The sequence below is a fragment of the Anolis carolinensis genome, chromosome 1 (genome assembly GCF_035594765.1).
Source record: "Anolis carolinensis isolate JA03-04 chromosome 1, rAnoCar3.1.pri, whole genome shotgun sequence".
Lineage (NCBI taxonomy): Eukaryota > Metazoa > Chordata > Lepidosauria > Squamata > Dactyloidae > Anolis > Anolis carolinensis.
The window spans coordinates 268,957,483-268,977,644 of NC_085841.1; the positions used below are offsets into that span (position 1 = coordinate 268,957,483).

General features: G+C 41.6%; 1 protein-coding gene across 1 annotated transcript in view; it reads right to left on the reverse strand.

Annotated features, from left to right (window-relative positions):
* The window catches only part of ptprj (protein tyrosine phosphatase receptor type J), a 107,047-nt gene extending 97,126 nt beyond the window's left edge, over window positions 1–9,921 (reverse strand). The window contains exon 1 of the mRNA XM_062967653.1: window positions 9,574–9,921. Within this exon, the coding sequence (XP_062823723.1) occupies window positions 9,574–9,636 (63 nt within the window). The 5' untranslated portion in view covers window positions 9,637–9,921. The remainder of the gene's footprint in view (window positions 1–9,573) is intronic.
* Between the last annotated feature and the right edge of the window lie 10,241 nt (window positions 9,922–20,162).

The window sequence follows — 20,162 nt, forward strand, 5'->3', positions numbered from 1 at the left end:
AGTCCACATACTCAGCAAGATCATTTTCACAACATAAGACAATATAGACTTGGTCTGTTTTCACTGTTATGTGCCTACAAGTCAACTGGAACTTACAGTGACCCTATAGCAGTGGTTCTCAGCCTGTGGGTCCCCAGATGTTTTGGCCTTCAACTACCAGAAATCCTAACAGCTGGTAAACTGCCTGGGATTTCTGAGAGTTGTAGGCCAAAACACCTGGGGACCCACAGGTTGAGAATCACTGCTCTAGGTCCTCCAGTGTGATTTTGTAGTCAGCTTCCACAGAGTCACGCTGGAACACCTGGACATTTCTAGAGAGGTATTTGCTCAGTTAATTTTTTTTAGCAATGTCTTTATTCCATTTTTCAGTTTCACGGGGGTCTTGTGCCCCTAATTGCAATCACAGTGAATATGGCGAATTGACTATCTACTTCTACAATGTATTTTATTGTTGTGAGCCATTTATGCTTTTCCATTTGTAGCTTTTTCATTTTCATTACTTAGCTTGTCAATTATAATATACAGCTTGTGTACTAATTCATTACAGACACACACTTTCACACTACTGGGCCTAAATCCTATTGTATTCCCAACCAGAGTAAACCCACTGAATCAATGGTAATTTGGTAAAACGACAATTGAGCAAATTCCAGCAAGTCAGCAGATCTATTCCAGCTGGCACTAAAAAGGATTCAAGCCCTAATATTTCAACAAAGACAATATTAAAATGAAAATAAGGTAATATCAAGTAAAGTAGACCATAGCAAACATACAATAGATAGACTTTTTCAGTGGGTCCCAGAAATGGTACCAACAGATTACCACTTTAATAGAGACGCAGTTTACTCTGAAGTGCTTCACATGCTTTTTCCCAATCATCCATCCAATAATTCTACAGGATAGAGATCATTGTCATTCTTATCATTACCACCACTCTGCAGATGTAAGCTCTCCTGTGTGTGACATGTATTATTTGAACTGCTTAGTTAGTAGATTAAAATCTTTAAAACTGTATTACCTCTCAAATCATCAAGCCCATATAGGATGTAAGGATATTTCCAAAATGGACAGCTCCTAGTACTATAAATCAAAAAGTACTGTCCAGATATTCCATCTTTTCCTTATTAGCAGAGATTTCGTGGAAAGTAGAAAATGGAAGCAGTGATAAGAAAACATGAAAAGATACAGCGAAAACTATATGACATCTAGAAACTCCATGAGGTGGCAAGGTCACTGGGTAATAAAAGCTTTGTTTGAAAACTTCATTAATTAAGGGAACCCTGCAGTAAACATAATTATTATAATGGTTGTCTGGATACTAAGAAAAACAAGCTGTCATCCAGGAATTTAAAATATTCCTGTCCTACACTGAGCTGGTCAGGTCCATAAATGTGATGTTCATATGTAGGAATTTCCTCACTCCTGCCAACCCCTTTTAAAACAGAAATGTCTTAAAGTACCCACATCATGAAGTACAGCCATAACATATGAAATTGATATGTAAATTAAAAATAAAAATCAATGGTATACAGTTGGCCTTTAACATTCATAGTTAGGCATTTACAGATGTAATTATTATTCATAGGTTTGCTTCTCTTCCAAAGCCTGTCAGTAAGTAGGGTTATTGGCAAGCCCTTCACTGCTTCCCCACAGCTTTGGGAAAGCATAGAAGCAGTGGAGGGCTTGCCAACCCCCCCCCCCCCTTCAAAGTCTACAAACTAGTGGGCTCTGGTAGAGGGTGGATGATGACCTAAATCGCCAGAAGGCCACTCATCTTCAAAAGCCGGTTGCAAAAGACAGGACCTTTCCTTCACTGATCACCTGACTCTGGCATGCCCTTTTGCACCTCATTCTGACACAGTACAGTAGACTCAGTTAACTGGAAGTCAAGCAACTGGAACTCCCCAGGAACCGACAAATACTGAAGAAATAATACTGCATGCACATAACTGTTTTTATAATATAGTAAACCTTAAGTTTATCGTTAGGTCTTAATTTGCTTTTAATATTTTTATTTCAACATTGATATCAAGTCAATACAGAATTTGTGGTATGGTATAGTATGGGGTATAACTAGGCCTATTTTTAATAGTAACTCTCAAACAACCAGAAACTACATTTATTTAGCATCTTCCAATCCCCATGGGTGCTGGTTAATGGAGAGTCCATTCTATTTATTTCAGTATCAGGTTAAATCCTTCTTCTTTCCCCAACCATGGCATTTTCACCTTACCGAATAGCTGTGTTGCTCCCTTTTAATCACTATTTTAATTCTTGGATGAATGCAGAGGTTATACATTCATAGAATTATGTAACAAAAATAATGGATAGGCTTGGTTCCTATGGTCAGACTCTCCCCAGGACTGAGCCAGGGATACTGGGGCTGGGGGAGCACCCTCTCCCAAGTAGCCAGTACCAGATTTAGGACAAATGAGGCCCTGTACTGGTTACGCCCCTTCTTTGGGCCCTGAAGGAGATAGCCCGGGTAGTTCTACACTGCCAGCTTTGTGGGACACTTCCATAGACTATCAGCTCTATCATTATATGTCTGGAATCACGCTGAAACAGATGCCTTCAAATTTAGAATTGCACCACATAAGCAAAATCCATCATTAAAATGTTTTGGCAGGAATATGGGCCCTCTGGCCAACAGGGTCCTGTGCTTAAGCACACCTAAACACAATGGTAAATCCGGAACTCCATGTAACATCTGACTCATTTTGCCTTTCTCTGTGCAAAGTTGTTCTCATGCTGGCTTTGCCCTTCACTCATCTTTCTGATTGTGACAGCAAGCAGTAGGTCAGGGGTGTAAATCGTATTATTGTTATTGTTGTTATATTTATTTATACCCCGCTTTATCTCCCTTCAGGCTGCATGCTGCTCCAAAGGACTCTCAGGCCTCATTAGAGACCTCTGACAGTTCCATGTAAAAACAGTTATCTACCAAAACTTGGAAGAGCTACTCTTCACGTATCAGCTCCATTTACTTGACCTGCACTTTCTTAGTCAGAGAAGGGGGAGGAAAAAGCAAAGTCGACTGAGGTGATGTTCTGACTGGCTGAGCCTCTGAAGAGTTTTCCAGTTTTGCTTTGTATGATCCAGTTCAAGGAGAAAATGTGGCTTTTTTGAAAATTATCTTATAATGTTGTGACTGAAATATTTCACATGCCAGAGGGTATTCTCCTTTAAACCTCCACCACATGCCTGTTGGTTGCCACTCCTTCCCTCTCCTCTGTGTCTCCATTATTCTGTGAAAAGTAGATAAAAGTACTGTGATAGGCTTGTGGTAGGATTAGGGAAGTAAACGGGATTTAAAAGCTGACTAGAATAAGAGCATTTGTTATTAATTAACCAGTAGCAACACTGCTTAAGCACATTGCATGGGAACTGTGACAGTCTTCCTCAATCCTTGGTCATAATAAAGTGTAAACAGCTTCTTGGAAAGGAATGCAAATTCATTAAAAAGAAGAAGTGTATAACATTTTAACTGAAGCTCGAAAGAGTGTCTATCTCAAAATCACCAATAAAGCACCAAGGCTGAGAAGAAATTTGAATGTAAATGTCCCAGGTCTTAGTCCAGCACAACAAAGCCTTAGGACTTTAGGCTGCCATAGACTTGGGGCCACATTAGTAATCTGATAGTAATCTGATGAACTGTCATTTCTGCTCTACAAAAATGTATTCCCCAGTAAATCTGTACAGGATGACACAAACAACAACTCCTCTCAATTTTACCAAAGTGCCTCATGCACAGAGGAAGAACTGTTTAAAGCTACAGACAATGTAGTCGCTGTTTCTCGTTTTTGGTCTAAAACTATTTAGCTGCTTGTGATCCCTTTATTTTATCAGTTTTTAAACTAATTTATTTATGGAATGCTTTTGACACAAAATAAAAAAATTACCAAACCAGTTATAACCAAAAGTGAAGCAATGGAGTCAAGCAGTGTCTTCTGGTAGACCTATCAGAATTATTTTTAAATAATACATTTCAAAGTATTTATTACTATGTGTATGTTAAATGTATTGGTTTTATGTGCTTTTTAAATGAGGGTATATGTTATTTCATGTTGTTCACCACCTCAATTAATTCAGAGACGCAAGTAATAAATACTGATGATGATGGCACACACTGCCAAAATGGTGCTCTTTACATTGTCAAAAGTTGAACTCTAGGACTGCTCCTTACGCAGTTCACTTCTTGATGAACATTAGTCACCTTTTAGCATATTTTTTAAAAGGTAGACCAGCATTATGTAGTGGTTTGAGCACTTGGTCTATAACTCTGTAATTCAAGTTACTCTTGAATCCCTGCTCAGTCATAGAAACCAACTGGACAAGTCACAGTCTCAGAGAGAAGCAAATGCAAACCTTCTCTGAACAAATGTTGTCAAGTAAACCCTAACACAGGTTCACCTAAGGGTTGCCATATGTTAGAAACAACTTGAAAGCACACAACAATAAGCTAGGCTAGATCAATAGCTATTGCTCTTAAAAGGTATTGTGGGGCTACTGGTAATGACAGCAAATGGAACTCACAGAAGAGCTGAAGATTACTTACCGAGAGCTGGTAGTTTAGTTTTTTGTTTCAATGTTGTAGCAGGAACCACAGCATTCAACTCGAAATTCACTGCAAATTCTCCAATGACATTAAGGTTTATGCACTATAAGTTCCACTTACTTGTAAACACAGTATGAAACAAAGTTCAGAATGACACATTGCCCCAGGGGCTAAACATCCTTCATCTGCTTCTGAGAAAGCACAAAACCACATATTTAATTGCTGAGGAAATGGTCAAAGACATGTGGAGAATGCCCACTACATTCTGTGTGTGTGCACATGTATTGTATAGGACAAATGCATGTACCCTTGATCTTAGAAGGTGAAATTAGAGGAGGCGACAATAGCCTCTCTATGTGTGTATATGCTTAAGTCATCCATCAACATGTGGTGACCCCAATGAATTTCATAGGATTTTCTTAGGCAAAGAATACTTAAAGGTGGTTTTGCCAATTCCTTCAACTGAAATAATTGCCTACAGTACCTGGCATTCATAGGAAATGTCTTATCTAAGTAAAAATAAGAGCTGACCCTGCTTAGTTTCCAAGGTCACACAGGATCTGGTGCCTTACTCCTGACACAGAATTCGCAATTCATTATTCTAATCTACTTTTTATTGCATCATTGCCTAATTTGGGATAAACGTCATAGGAGAACATCAAGTCAAAACAGTTCTTGAGAGACCTCCGTAGGTATAATCCTTCCAGTAGATCTGAAAGACTTATAGTCCCAAGCCATGGTGGTCTTCTATAATTTCTGTGGTCATTCACAACCACAAAAATTGTTCTGTATTTTATATTTTTCCAACCTTAGATATCTATTTGCTATTATGTTAACAAGAACCATCACATATATCATTTTAAATAGTTTGCTCTTTCCTGAAATTAGTGTTCCAGAAATAGCAATGTTCAGGCCAGGGTGCAACTTAGGTCATAGGATTCTACCTTTTTATCCAAATTAAAATAAAATCTGACCCAATAATCTCTTCTGCTGCAAATGGCATATGCAACAGTGGGTAATACAATGATTCTCTTTTCACTACCAGGAGAAAAAAATATTTTCTAGTGAGAAGTTTTGAAAGAATAATGAACAATGCAGCAGCAATGACAATAGACCAAATTGTCCTTCTGAGGCCTGGTGCCAATGTTCCTTATCTACATACCCAATCTTCCATGTCACAGAAAATAGAGCCACTTATTGAACGTAAGTATTTTAAAGAATGAATCAGCATGGGCACATCACTCTCTCAGCCTCAGAGGAAGGCAAAAGCAAGCCCTCTCTGAACTAATTTTGCCAATAAATCCTCACAATGGGTTTGCTACAGGATCTTCGTAAGTCAGAAACAACTTGAAGGCACAGAGCAATACCTATCATTAAACATAACAAATCTCACATTGCAGCACTTCAAACAACTTTATTTATCCTTATTTTGGACTCTCTCATATCCGCAGTAAGGCAAAGAGAACTACATGTCATGATTGCTATAGTGACACAAGTGTTCTAAAGTTGACAAAGTGCGGATGTAATAGGGGCGGATAGACATATTGCTGAAGACGGACCAATCTGGTTTTCCGCTGCTTTTGACAACATTATTCTAAGACAAGCACTTTTAAAAACATTGAAAGAACCATAGATTCAAGATTACAGCATGGATCAGTCAATCCTATTCCAGGGACATAAGAGCAGCCTCCCACAGGATGGTAAAACATCCGGGCATCCCCTGGGCAATGTCCTTGTAGATGGCCAATTCTCTCACACCAGAAGCGACTTGCAGTTTCTTAAGTTGCTCCTGACACAAAAAAAACAAACAAAAAACTTTTTCCAGACTGATTAATGGATCCTAATCAAACAGGAATTTCTTTTTACATAGTTACAAACACATTAAAACTACCATTCTATAACATCAATATCACACAATATTTCATTTATACCAGTTAGTCTTAAAGATGTCTTGGTACTCCTTTTCTCTCTTATCCTTCCCTATTACACCATTATAGTCCACGATCACACCATTATACTTATGAATAAATTGTCTACTGGAACATAGCCATACAGCCCGAAAAGCTCACAACAACCTTATCATCTACTCAGTTTGTAATCACAAATAAGCATTTTGATTCTAAATCCAGTCACTTGAATTGAGCCACCAAATCAATGGAATGTATGTTTATAACCCATGGCTAATATCACTCTTCTGTAACCAAAGAAGTGGGTTTATATTCAACAAAAGGTCATGCTATACTAAAAAGCTTAAAGGTGTTGCCACATTTTCCTCCCACTCCCTTCCTCCTTTTAATAATGGAATTTATTGTTGATTAATTAAGTGTTGATTAATTAAGGGTACCGTTGATTTATGAGGTCTTTGCCAATTGTGAGCAACACTGGAATTGAGGCTTTTGTTTTTCTTGTACTTTTAAACTGAAACATATATACTGAAGAGGGAAAAGGAGGAATCTTTTCTTTTTATCTTCATTTAGCCATGCTAATTTGTAAGCACTGTATAGCAAGAAAATTAAAGGGAACCTAGTGCAAGACAAGAGATTTTGAGTAAGTGCTTCAACATGCAGGAAAAGTGGGGAGCACAGAGCTGAAGTGAAGTGAAAATAGGTAGCTCTTCTAGCAGCTTAGTATACACAGACCTGTCTGGGGTTCACTTCTACAAATAACTATTAGCAACCAACAAAATGTTTGATGTTTCTTCTAAATTCAATAAGAATGACATACTCCCCAGTAACACTGCAGCCTAAAGCTGAACAATCGTGTCAGATTCTGAAGTCCAAATATAAGAAAGCAAGCTGGGCAGCTAGAACCTAGATAGTCCTGGTTCTTCCTCCCTTATTCTGGCTGTATCCAAACTGAAGAATTATAACAGATTGATACCACAGTCACTGCCAGGCCTCAATGCTACGGAAATCTGAAATTTGTAGTTCTATAAGATATTCATCCTTCTTTGTCAGAAAACTTCCAGGACTCCATAAAATAGGGCCATGGCAGTGAAAGTGAGGTCAAATTCCAGACATGAAACAATTAGGGCCAGCTAATACTTCCCAACAAAGGATTCCCCCAGGCAGGAATCACACAGGACTTGAATCTGCAATGCTTTTCAATGCTAATCAAGGTGATTAATTGCAGCATTCACACTTACCTCCAATGGACAAGAGTTCTTTCTCCCACCCTGTACCTTCCACAGATATATTAACATCCCTTGCTTAGTTTCCAATATACCTCACAACCTCTGAGGATGCCTGCCACAGATGTCGGCAAAACATCAGGAGAGAATGCTTCTGGAACATGGCCATACAGCCCGGAAAATTCACATCAACCCACCGAGGTCAAACTACTTTAATTCTGCAGTGTGGATGGTCTCTCATTCAGTTCAATTTATTCCTGATCTACCTGGGGGGGGGGGGGAGGGGGTCCAACAAGTGTCCAGATGCATCAAAGCTCTGCCTAGGATCAGCTTGTAAGGAGGGCTCAATGAAATAGGTCCAATACAAAATACAACAGAGAAATCCATTTAGTTGTTGCTTTTGCAGCCTTTAAAAAAAAAAAAGAAAACAGTCCACGGGTACATATTCAAAGAAGTTTGGTATGACTTTAACTTTAGCTGTGGCTCAATGCAATGGAATCCTGGGAGATGTAGTTTGGCCATACACTATATGGCAGTGGTTCTCAACCTGTGGGTCCCCAGACGTTTTGACCTTCAACTCCCAGAAATCCTAACAGCTGGTAAACTGGCTGGGATTTCTGGGAGTTGTAGACCAAAACACCTGGGAACCCACAGGTTGAGAACCACTGATATATGAGAAAAGAAATTCCAAGTGAGCCATGATATCAACTCTATTAATTCCAGCAGTGTAAGTAAAGGTAAAGGTTTTCCCCTGACATTAAGTCTAGTCATGTCCGACTCTGGGGGTTGGTGCTCATCTCCATTTCTAAGCCAAAGAGCCGGAGTTGTCCGTAGACGCCCAAGGTCTTGTGGCCAGCATGATGGCATGGAACGCTGTTACCTTCCCGCCGGAGCGGTACCTATTGATCTACTCACATTTGAATGTTTTCGAACTGCTAGGTTGGCAGAGGCTGGGGCTAACAGCAGGAGCTCATTCCATTTCCTGGATTTGAACCGCTCACCTTTTGGTCAGCAAGTTCAGCAGCTCAGTGGTTTAATCCGCTGTGGGACTGGGGGCTCCTGCGCCAGCATAGATGCACCTAATTGCTATATAGCAGGCATGGGCATACCTTGGCCCTCCAACTGGTGCTTTGGACTCCAACTCCCACAATTCCTAATAGCCTCAGGACCCTTTTAAGTGGCTGAGGGGGAAAGGGAAGGGGCCTGAGGCTGTTAGGAATTGTGGGAGTTGGAATCCAAAACACCTGAAGGGCCAAAGCTTGCCCATGACTGCTATATACAGTAGAGTCTCATTTATCCAACACTCGCTTATCCAACATTCTGGATTATCCAACACATTTTTGTAGTCAATGTTTTCAATACATCGTGATATTCTGGTGCTAAATTTGTAAATACAGTAATTACTACATAGCATTACTGTGTATTGAACTACTTTTTCTGTCAAATTTGTTGTATAACATGATGTTTTGGTGCTTAATTTGTATAATGATTACCTAATTAGATGTTTAATAGTGTTTTCCTTAATCTCTCCTTATTATCCAACATTTTTGCTTAGCCAACGTTCAGCCAGCCCGTTTACGTTGGATAAGCGAGACTCTACTGGGAGCTGTAGAGTATAATCCTGGGAGCTGTAGTTTTAATAGGTCTTTAGCCTTCTCTGCCAAAGAGAAGTGCCTTCACCAAACTACAACTCCTAGGATCCCATAGCATTGAGCCAGGGCAGTGAAAGCGGTGTCATACTGCATCAATTCCACAGTGTGACAGCCAAGGAAAAAGAGGAGGGGAGGGGAGGTAGGAAGGAAGGAGGCACAGGTAGGTCAACAGTGGAGGAAAGGCCACCCAACGCAGTCTCTGTGGGGGAGAGTGGCCCCCTTTTCTGCCTTACCTCGCCGTGGCACAGCAAGAGGAGAAAGGGAAGCAGGAGCAGTCCTTGCGCCGACCTCCTCATGGTCTTTGCAGTCAGGGAAGAGGAGGGAAGGCAGCGTCTGGCGACAACGTCTGTAATTCGGCTTCACTCCGGGGTCATAGCAGCGGCATTGCAGCCCGCCCGCCAAAACAAAAAAAGAGGAGGGGGGAATGGAGAAAAGGGAGAGCCTCGGGCAGGACTGCAACCCGCTAGACTTCGCCGCGGTTTCCCCTTCCTTCTAGCGAGGGGAGAGGGTGGGATGCGGGGCGGCGGCAAGAGGAGCAGCGAGGGCTGACGACGACGCCGGCCAGGAGCCTTTCTCTTTCCCCGCCGCCGCCTCCCTTTGGGGCCCATTCATCGCTTCCTCCACGCTGCCAAGGGGCAGGGACCGGCCGACGTTGGCAGGAGTTGAAAAGGTCGCCCGGGTTTTATTTATTTGTTTTTCTCCCTCTTCTTTCTTTCTTTCTTTCTTTCTTCCTTGTCGTGCCGCTGGGGAGCCTCGTAGGAAGTTGTTCAGGCTGGCATTCCCCTCCCACCCCTCACCCGCGGGGTTTTTTTTCTCCCTTTTCTCCTCCTCTTTTGCCTTCCCTTTCTCTCTCTCTCACACGCCTTCCTTCCACTTCTCGAAATGCCTCAGGGGAAAAAAGAGAAGAAGGGGGTCTGTCTGTCTCCCGCTCTTCCGGTTGGTTGCAGTTATTGCGACACTGTTTCGCCTCCTGTTGCGAGGCAAGGAAGAGCATTGGGCCTTTTTGGGGTTTTGGTTTTTTTTAGCATCAGAACTAACACCTCCCTCTTTTCTTTTAACTCGGGGCTCTTCCACACAGCCCTATATCTCAGAATATCAAGGTGGAAAATCCCACAATATCTGCTTTGAACTGGGTTATCGGAGTCCACACTCAGATAATGTGGGATTTTCTGCCGTGATATTCTGGGATATAGGGTCCCCCGTGGTTCTCAACCTGTGGGCCATGAGAACGAAAATCCGGCCCAGTCCGCAAACCACCTTCCTCTTTATTTTCTTTTATTAATTTTATTTCTGATCCTTTCCACAGAGCTGATGTGGATAGACCACATCAGCTCTAGATTATTAAATACGGTTTTTTGTGGGCAAGCAGATGCCGACTACTGGATGGCATATGTTCTGTATCAGAAACTAGAGCTGATGTGATCTATCCAATGCAATTTTCTGAATCGGCACCCCAATTTGCGAGGAATTGACAGTGATTTTGGGGAGATGTAGTTCACCGACATCTGGAGAGCACTGTGAACCCAAACAACGATGGATTTGGCACAAATTTGTGAGGATTCACCTCACAAAGGAAGAGAAGGACTGGTGGAGAGTTCTTCAGCCTTCTCTACCAAAGGGGTTCCTAAGGCTATCAGAAATATGTGTTTTCTGATGGTCTTTGGTGACCCCTCTGACACCTCCTCGCAACCCCCCCAGGGGTCCCGACCCCCAGGTTGAGAAACACTGGCTTGGAGCCTCACCAAACTGCAACTCCCAGGATCCCATAGCCTTGAGCCCATGACAATGAAAGTGGTCTCAAAATGCATTCATTCATTCGTTTATTTTATTTAATACATTTATATCCTGCCCATCTTACCCCAAAGGGGACTCAGGGCGGCTTACATGGGCGGCATTATTTCATGCCCGAACAACAACAACAATTAAAAGCAATAAAGTAACAATTTTAAACAACATTAAACAACATATGTAAACATTACACAACTATTGTGAATAGATCCAAAGCCAGATAATCAGATAATTATATTCATCAATTCAAAGCCAATTCCAACTACAGTAGGGTCTCACTTATCCAACTTTTGCTCATACAACGTTCTGTATTATCCATCTCAGTCTGCCTCCCACCTGGATCCACAGCTGTTTCTCTAGGCAGATTTTTAAAAAATCTTTACAGGACTGAACTTTTTACAGATTTAACTTCTATCTTTATTTGTAGTCCATTTTTAGTAGTCAATGTTTTTGTAGTTAATGTTTTCAATACATTGCAATATTTATTTATTTACAGCATTTATATTCCACCCTTCTCACCCCAAAGGGGACTCAGGACGGATCACATCACACATACAAGGCAAACATTCAATGCCTCAACATAGAACAAAGACAGAGACAAATGCAGCTCTGAGCTGGCCTCGAACTCATGACCTCCCGGTCAGAGTGATCTGTTGCAGCTGACTGCTTTATCAGCCTGTGCCATAGCCCGGGCTTTGGTGCTAAATTCATAAATACAGTAATTACTACATAACATTACTGTGTGTATTCAGCAGTTTTTTCTATTTGTTTTAAAATATGATGTTTTGATGCTTAATTTGTAAAATCATAACCTAATTTGATGTTTAATAGGCTTTTCCTTAATCTCTCCTTATTATCCAAGATTTTCACTTATCCAACGTTCTGCCAGCCCATTTATGTTGGATAAGCAAGACTCTACTGTATATTGCACAGGTAATTATGCTGGACCAAATGCTCCCATAGCCAAGTTTTCATTTGTTTTTGGAATGACAGGAGGGAAAGGGCTGATCTAATCAATTAAAAATAAAAAATAGCCCCTGCTCATTGCTGACCTAGCAACCCAAAAGATAGTTGCATCTATCAAATAGGAAATAGGGTACCACTTATAAAAGTGGGGAGGCAAGTTTAACTAATTTACGACTTGGAATGAGGAAGTGCCGTCAGAGTGGATGATGAAGCAGCTGCTCCCCCCTGTGGTCAGACTCAATCATCCCCTCAGGAGAAGGTTAAATTGCCTCTGCGTCTGTCTGTCTCTGTTTGATGTTTTTATGGGCATTGAATGTTTGCCCTATGTGTGTATAATGTGATCCGCCCTGAGTCCCCTTCGGGGTGAGAAGGGCGGAATATAAATACTGTAAATAAATAAATAAATAAATAAATAAATAAATAATCCCACTAGGGAGGGAATTCCGTAGCCAAGGGGCCACCGCTGAGAAGGCCCTGTCTCTCATCCCCACCAACTGTGCCTGCAAAGGAGGTGGGACTGAGAGCAGGGTCTCCCCATAACATCTTAATCTCTGTGATGGATCATAGAGGGAGAAGCGTTCAAACAGGTAAGTTGGGCTGGAGCTGTTCAGGGCTATATAAGCCAAAGCCAGAATTGTGCTTAGTAGCAAACTGGCAGCCAGTGGAGCTGGCGCAACAGGGGGGTAGTGTGCTCCCTGGCTGCCACATGTTGGACTAGTTAAAGCTTCTGAACAGTCTTCAAAGGCAACCCCATGTAGAGCACATTGCAGAAGTCTATACGACATGTAACCATGGCCAAGTCTGACTTCCCAAGATACAGGCACAACTGGCCCATAAGTTTTAATCGTGCTAAAGCCCCCCGGCTACTGCTGAGACCTGGGGTTCCAGGTTCAGCGATGAGTCCAGGAGAACTCCCAAGTTGTGAACCCATGCCTTCAGAGGGAGCGTAACCCCATCCAGCACAGGCTGTAATTCTATATCCAATTCAACCTTGCCACTAACCAGGAGTACCTCTGTCTTGTCTGCATTCAGCTTCAATTTGTTTGCCCTCATCCAGACAATCATAACAGCCAGACACCGGTTCAGGACCTGAATAGCCTCCTTAGCAGCAGGTGGAAAGGAGTAATAGAGTTGAACGTCATCTGCTTGCAGAAAGCATCGCCTCTGGATTGATAAGGCTAGGAACAGATTATGAGAATTGTAGCCCAGAAGTGTAGCAGCATTTTGATGACTGGAGTTACAGGACCCATCTTGCAGGAATATTTCCCAACCACTAAAGAAGGAAGGAGTGGCAAGAAAGGACACAAGGTAACATTGAGTGCTTCAGGCATGGGCAAACTTGAACCATCCAGGCGTTTTAGCTGCTAGGCTGTTAGGAATTGTGGGAATTGCAGTCCAAAACACCTGGGGGCCAAGTTTGCCTAGGCCTGATCTGCACTGTAGAATTAATACATTTTGATACCGCTTCGATTGCCATGGCTATGGGATCCTGGTAGTTGTAGTTTGACAAGGCCTTTATCCTTTTCCACCCAAGAGTGCCCAGTCCCTCAAAAAAGCACAACTCCCATGATTCCATGGCACTTAAAGTGTCATCAAACTGCATTAATTCTACAGCAGGAGCCCCCTGGTGGTGCAGTGGGTTAAACCCTTGTGTCAGCAGGACTGCTGACCTCAAGGTTGGGTTGCTGGCCTGAAGGTTACTGGTTGGAGAGAGCATGGATGAGCTTCCTCTGTCAGCTTCAGCTTCTTATGCGGGTATATGAGAAAAGCCTCCCACAAGGATGGTAAAACATCAAAACATCCGGGTATCCCCTGGGCAATGTCCTTGCAGACAACCAATTTTCTCACACCAAAAGTAACTTGCAGTTTTTCAAGTTGCTCCTGACATGAAAAAAAAATCTACCGTCTAGTTATACCATTGTGCCCCTCACATCTGGGAAATGCTGGGGTGAGGTTCCTTTTTGAACTACAGCTCCCCTAATCCCAGAGTCAGATGTGTGGTCTGGGAAATTTTGTGAGTTGTACTCCACCCCCACCCTCCTCCAAGTCTGTGTATCTATTGAGCCTTTCCTTCAATTGATTCCCCTCCCCCAGTTGTTCTGAAATGCTGTAAAATTCCATTTCCATGAATGATGCAGGTTGGTTAGTGTGCCTTCAAATTGTCTGTTGACTTATGGACAAGAAATATATTCACTGAGACTGCTTCCAGTACATGCACAAAGCACGTGGGTACTAACATCCATGGTATGTTCAAGTCCCATTGTATACAATTATATATATAGGGGCACCATTATATAGTGAAATTGTGTCCCTTGTATAAAATTGCAAAATTAAAGTTTGCTTGTTTTTTAAAATAAAAAATTAACAATCTGTGTTTGTCTGAATCTATTGGTACAGAGGTCTGGCTGTACTCAGAGGTGGTTTTGCCTGTTTCCTCCTCCAAAACATTGCATTCAGTACCTGGTATATTCATTGGCAGTCTCCCATTCAAGAACTAACCACAGCTGGTCCTGCTTATTTTCCAAGATCAGACAGGATCAGGTTAAGGTCTAATCTTTGTTCTAAATCTCGTGTTTAGCGCATATATATCATACATACATACAGTTTTTGCAGGTAGATGTTCATAAGATGTCAGCCTCCAGTGTACTCTTAGCATTGACATTACACGGACAGTATTTGAAAATATGCCTTGCTGAGGTCATTAGGATTTCAGTCGAATAAATATTTGTAGGGTAAGGCTGCAAAACAGAGAAGTAAGCAGACTACTGGTGTATCTACAGTACACTGTAGAAATAATGTATTTTTGACACATTAACTGTCATGGCTCCATGCATTGGAATCATGGGAGATATAGTTTTGCAAGGGCTTTGCCTTCTCCACCAAAGAGTGCTGATGCCCTCACCAAACTCCTCCTATGGTTCCCTAACACTGAGCCATAGCAATTAAAGTGGTGCCAGACTGCATTCATTCCACAGTGCAGATACACCCTAAGAGGTACAAAGTGATAGTGGTGTGGAACAATTGCACTAGAAAAAAAATATGAGTGTGTATCCACCATCATACATGCACCTTTAGATTTCACTTCTGCTTTCAGGGATGAAATAAAGGGAAACAGGCCCTGGCAATCAACTTATGAAGAAATGGCAGTTTTGTCTACTCAACAGTCCTGATTCAACAGTCACACAAAGGGAATAAACATTCTCTGACTTTCATCATCCTGCAATTTTTCATGTTTAATAAGAGTGCTTTGTGAAACGTCAGCCAAATTAATTTGTGCAACGCGAAGGAATTATTTGTAGTCCATTCCAATCAGAGAAGAAGCACAGAATGTGGATAAACCAGCCAACAAGTTTTAATTTTGTGAAGATCTTTTCCTACTTTCAATAGCTGATACAACAATTATTCAGCTAATTTCAGTATCTCCACATGCATCTGCTTAAGTTTCTGGCCCTCGTTGTCCTTTTTCCAAACTCAAAATTGATATGGTATATGTTTAGCACAGAAATGAGGAGTGCTTTGCCTTCCTAGTGTTTTTGGACTACATCTCCCATCATCCCACCATTTGTGTGGGGTATGAAGCCCCAAATCTAGCACACATTCCCTGCTGTTGATTTATGTAATATCAACGTTTATATTTAAATATTTAAATATTGCAATAAATGCAGGTCGTGGTATGCATCCATGCCCTTCTAAAGGAAAAAACCACATCCTTGCTCTCCCACTGCAGAGCAGCAGGAAATAGAAATGGTCTTTCCCAAATGCAGATAATGCTACCAAAAAAAGTTAAGAACTTAGAATGCACTACGCATTGACTATATATGTTCATATGTGACACAGAGAAGCTGAAACATTATTATAAATGCACTGTCCTACTTAGCCATTAACAATGCTTCAAAGTTGATTCAAACTCACATAATGCTGTATTGTATTTCTTTCTTTTGCACATGCATGCTAACTGTGAGAGAAGACAAGAAGTTTCAGGCAAAAACTAGGTTGACATCAAATGCATTATTCTTTGGTTAGATAGCAGGCACTTGCTATAACAAAATGGAAGGGGATGTAAAATAAATGAAAGGCTTTAGAACAATAAAATATTTTAAATGTTGTAAAAGCAGATTAAATCACTTCATCATTTTAAAATAGTTTAAAATCATACGCCTGTGCAGATACAGACTAAACTAAACCATTAAACCTCAAAAGCTTTAATAAAAAGCCACATTTTAAATTGGCATTGCGATGAATTCAGTGCCTCCCTTGGGCCTCCAGTGAAGACGAGCACTCCATAATTACCATGCCACGGCAAAGACGGTGATTGCCCCAGTGCAGTATATTGTTCCTACTCGGATTGCATCTACACTTTAGGAAACCAGCAGACCTGGCCTTGATAGCTTAACTATAATGTCACAGCAGATGTTCGGTCATGTACAGCAGCTAACAGTTCCTTGATAATTTCATTCTGCAAGGGGAAGTAAAAAAAATTATCACCATCCCTGCCCCCTTTAACATTTCTTCAGCATTGCCTTGATGGAAAGTTTGAAGAGCTCATTTGCACAAGGTTGTTTGCTTAATGCTGCGTTATATTTTCCCAAGTGCATACAAACATTATCCAGCCTCCCAGATTGTCTCCTGATTTGGAAGATTCTCCTCCTGCTATAAATATGCAGGAATAAAAAGATGAGGTTTATGTTTTCAAAAATTTATCCCCCATTAATCATCCATGGTCAGATTTTTGTTATTTCACAATACAGTTTGAGTGATTTGTGCATCTTGCATACAGGTTTGGAATAGCATTGTCTTTTCACAGGCTATTTTGAGAATAACTAGGCAAGGTCTTTTCAGCGTGACCTTGCTTTCTCCTTCATCCCTTATCTTTAATCTTTAATCAATTGGAGTTTGCGATTCCGCTCCTTATGTTAATAGCCCCAGAATCACTCCTCCTCAGTGATTGTTTTTTCCTGGTTTTACTCAACAGAATACATGGGGAAAGGAATCCAGTTCATTCAGTGGTGACTGGGAAGCTTAATGGAAATTGCATCTCCCTTGGTAACATCTACAGGGCATAGTTTTCCTCATCTTATTTCTAGTGTTGAAGAAAGGCACAGGAGATAGAGCAAAGTTGAAGCAGTGTTGCAGAGTCAGTCACCATATAAGTTAAAAATTACATTTTTTACAGCTGGCCAGAGTTTGTATTTATTTATTTACAGTATTTATATTCCGCCCTTCTCACCCCGAAGGGGACTCAGGGTGGATCACATTATACACACATAGGGCAAACATTCAATGCCCATAAACACATCAAACAGAGACAGACAGACACAGAGGCAAGTTAACCTTCTCCTGAGGGGATGTTCGATTCTGGCTACAGGAGGGAGCAGCTGCTTCATCATCCACTCTGACGGCACTTCCTCATTCCAGGTCGTAAATTAGTTAACCTTGCCTCCCCACTTTTTTTTTAATAAGTGGTACCTTATTTCCTACTTGATAGATGCAACTATCTTTCGGGTTGCTAGGTCAGCAACGAGCAGGGGCTATTTTTTATTTTTAATTGACGGGTGCTCACCCCGCCACGGGCTGGCCTCGAACTCATGACCTCATGGTCAGAGTGATTTATTGCAGCTGCTCAACAGCCTGCGCCACAGCCCGGCCCCATTTTTCCTATAACCCAGTGGTTTTCAACCTATGAGTCCCCAGATGTTTTGGCCTTCAACTCCCAGAAATCCTAACATCCGGTAAACTGGCTGGGATTTCTGGGAGTTGTGGGCCAAAACACCTGGGGACCCACAGGTTGAGAACCACTGCTATAACTGCTTGGGGCTCTTTGAAAGGACTCCTGAGATGTCTTACAAGTCCATAACCAACATGACAAAAGTTTGCAACTAACAAACATTATTTTTATTGTTTGATCTGCTCTCTCGAGATTTTTCTTCTACAGGATTGCTATACTCATTTTATTTTTGCAGAAGCTATGTTTTTAATAGTAGCATGCCAGGAAGAAATCCAGATGGTACAATTTTGCCAGCATGGAGATGTATCACCCAGTTATTAGAAAGGCAGAGAGGGATGGGGGATGGATTCACATCTTCTACTGAACACCACACTACCCTTTTGTGCAATGACATCTGGAATTCATTTGCAGTTTTCACAGGAACTTCCCATTTTCCCCCCTTACTTCTGGTCAACCTTAGACCCAGCATCTCCTTCTTTGGCCCTCTGGGCTGGACATTTAGATCCAGCAGAACATTGTAGGGTATATATGTTACATCTCTTCCTAGTCAGACCGATAAAGCGTTGATGTGTGTCACACACTATTTCAGCCCCACAGCTATTTCTTATTTATGCAAATATCCCACTCAGTCCTCCTGAAGTTCACTGTGGAAACACAGGGTGTGGCATGATTAAATCTGGTAGCAAGTTTCCAGCACTGGAAAGAGAAGTACTGGTCTCAGCACTTTAGTGGAGGAAACGGAGGTGTTGCTTTGATGTCCTGTTTAAAGTAATATGGAGTCTGTGGTTGCTCCAAGGATGCTTGTAGTCTTTCTTTTTTTGGACAAAATGTTTGCTTGGATAGATCAAACTGTTGCATGCTCTTACCCACTATACCAAAGGTTGTTAACAGAGCTTGGAAAAATATTTTTTGAACTACAGCTTCCAAAAGATTTGAGGAGCAGCACTCTTACAAAATAACTTTTATATATACAGTTTGTGTAGGCCTAATGTGTCCTTTTTTCATCCACCACATTGTAAATAAAATACATATAATCTGATTAAAACCTGCATTTATGGCATGAATTTCCATGTACCTTGCATTCTTGGATAGCTGTCAGGGCTTGAGCATCCTGCTAGGGCTAACAACTACTGCCTGAAAATTTTACTTTTTTGTACTACATGTCTTGTTGTGTGAGGAACTGTGTGGTCCAAACTGTCCAAATTCTGCCCACTGCGGTTTTCAGTACTGATTCTCCCTTCCAAAAATGTTATTTTCCAATCTCTCAAAGCAATAGCAGGCAGTCATAGAATTATAGAATCATAGAATCGTAGAGTTTGAAGAGACCTCATGGGCCATCCAGTCCAACCCCCTGCCAAGAAGCAGGAAATCGCATTCAAAGCACCCCTGACAGATGGCCATCCAGCCTCTGCTTAAAAGCCTTCAAAGAAGGAGCCTCCACCACAGCCCGGGGCAGAGAGTTCCACTGCCGAACAGCTCTCACAGTGAGAAAGTTCTTCCTGATGTTCAGGTGGAATCTCCTTTCCTGTAGTTTGAAGCCATTGCTCCACGTCCTGGTCTGCAGGACAGCAGAAAACAAGTTTGCTCCCTCCTCCCTATGACTTCCCTTCATGTATTTGTACATAGGTATCATGTCTCCTCTCAGCCTTCTCTTCTGCAGGCTAAACATGCCCAGTTCTTTAAGCCGCTCCTCATACGGCTTGTTCTCCAGACCCTTGATCATTTTAGTTGCCCTCCTCTGGACGCTTTCCAGCTTGTCAACATCTCCCTTCAATTGCAGTGCCCAGAATTGGACACAGTATTCCAGGTGTGGTCTGACCAAGGCAGAATAGAGGGGGAGCATGACTTCCCTGGATCTAGATGCTATACCCCTATTTATGCAGGCCAGAATCCCATTGGCTTTTTTAGCAGCCGCATCACACTGCTGGCTCATGTTTAACTTGTTGTCCACGAGGACTCCAAGATCTTTTTCACACATACTGCTGTCGAGCCAGGCATCGTCCCCCATTCTGTATCTTTGCATTTCATTTTTTCTGCCGAAGTGAAGTATCTTGCATTTGTCCCTGTTGAACTTCATTTTGTTAGTTTCGCCCCATCTCACTTAGAGTTGGCTTAGAGTTGGCCCTGTTAACACAAAACATAGTTTTAGACAGTAAGCTTAAGCACACTGTCGTGGTGTACCTTTAAGTATGGTAATTTTGAGTTGCAGTAACCATATCACGGAACACTTACCCAGGAATACATTTAATTGAACTCAATGGGATTTATTTTTGAGTAAAACAACAAAAACAGGATTGCATTGTTGATGTAATGTTTGACCAGCAGGATTTTAAAGTATCTATT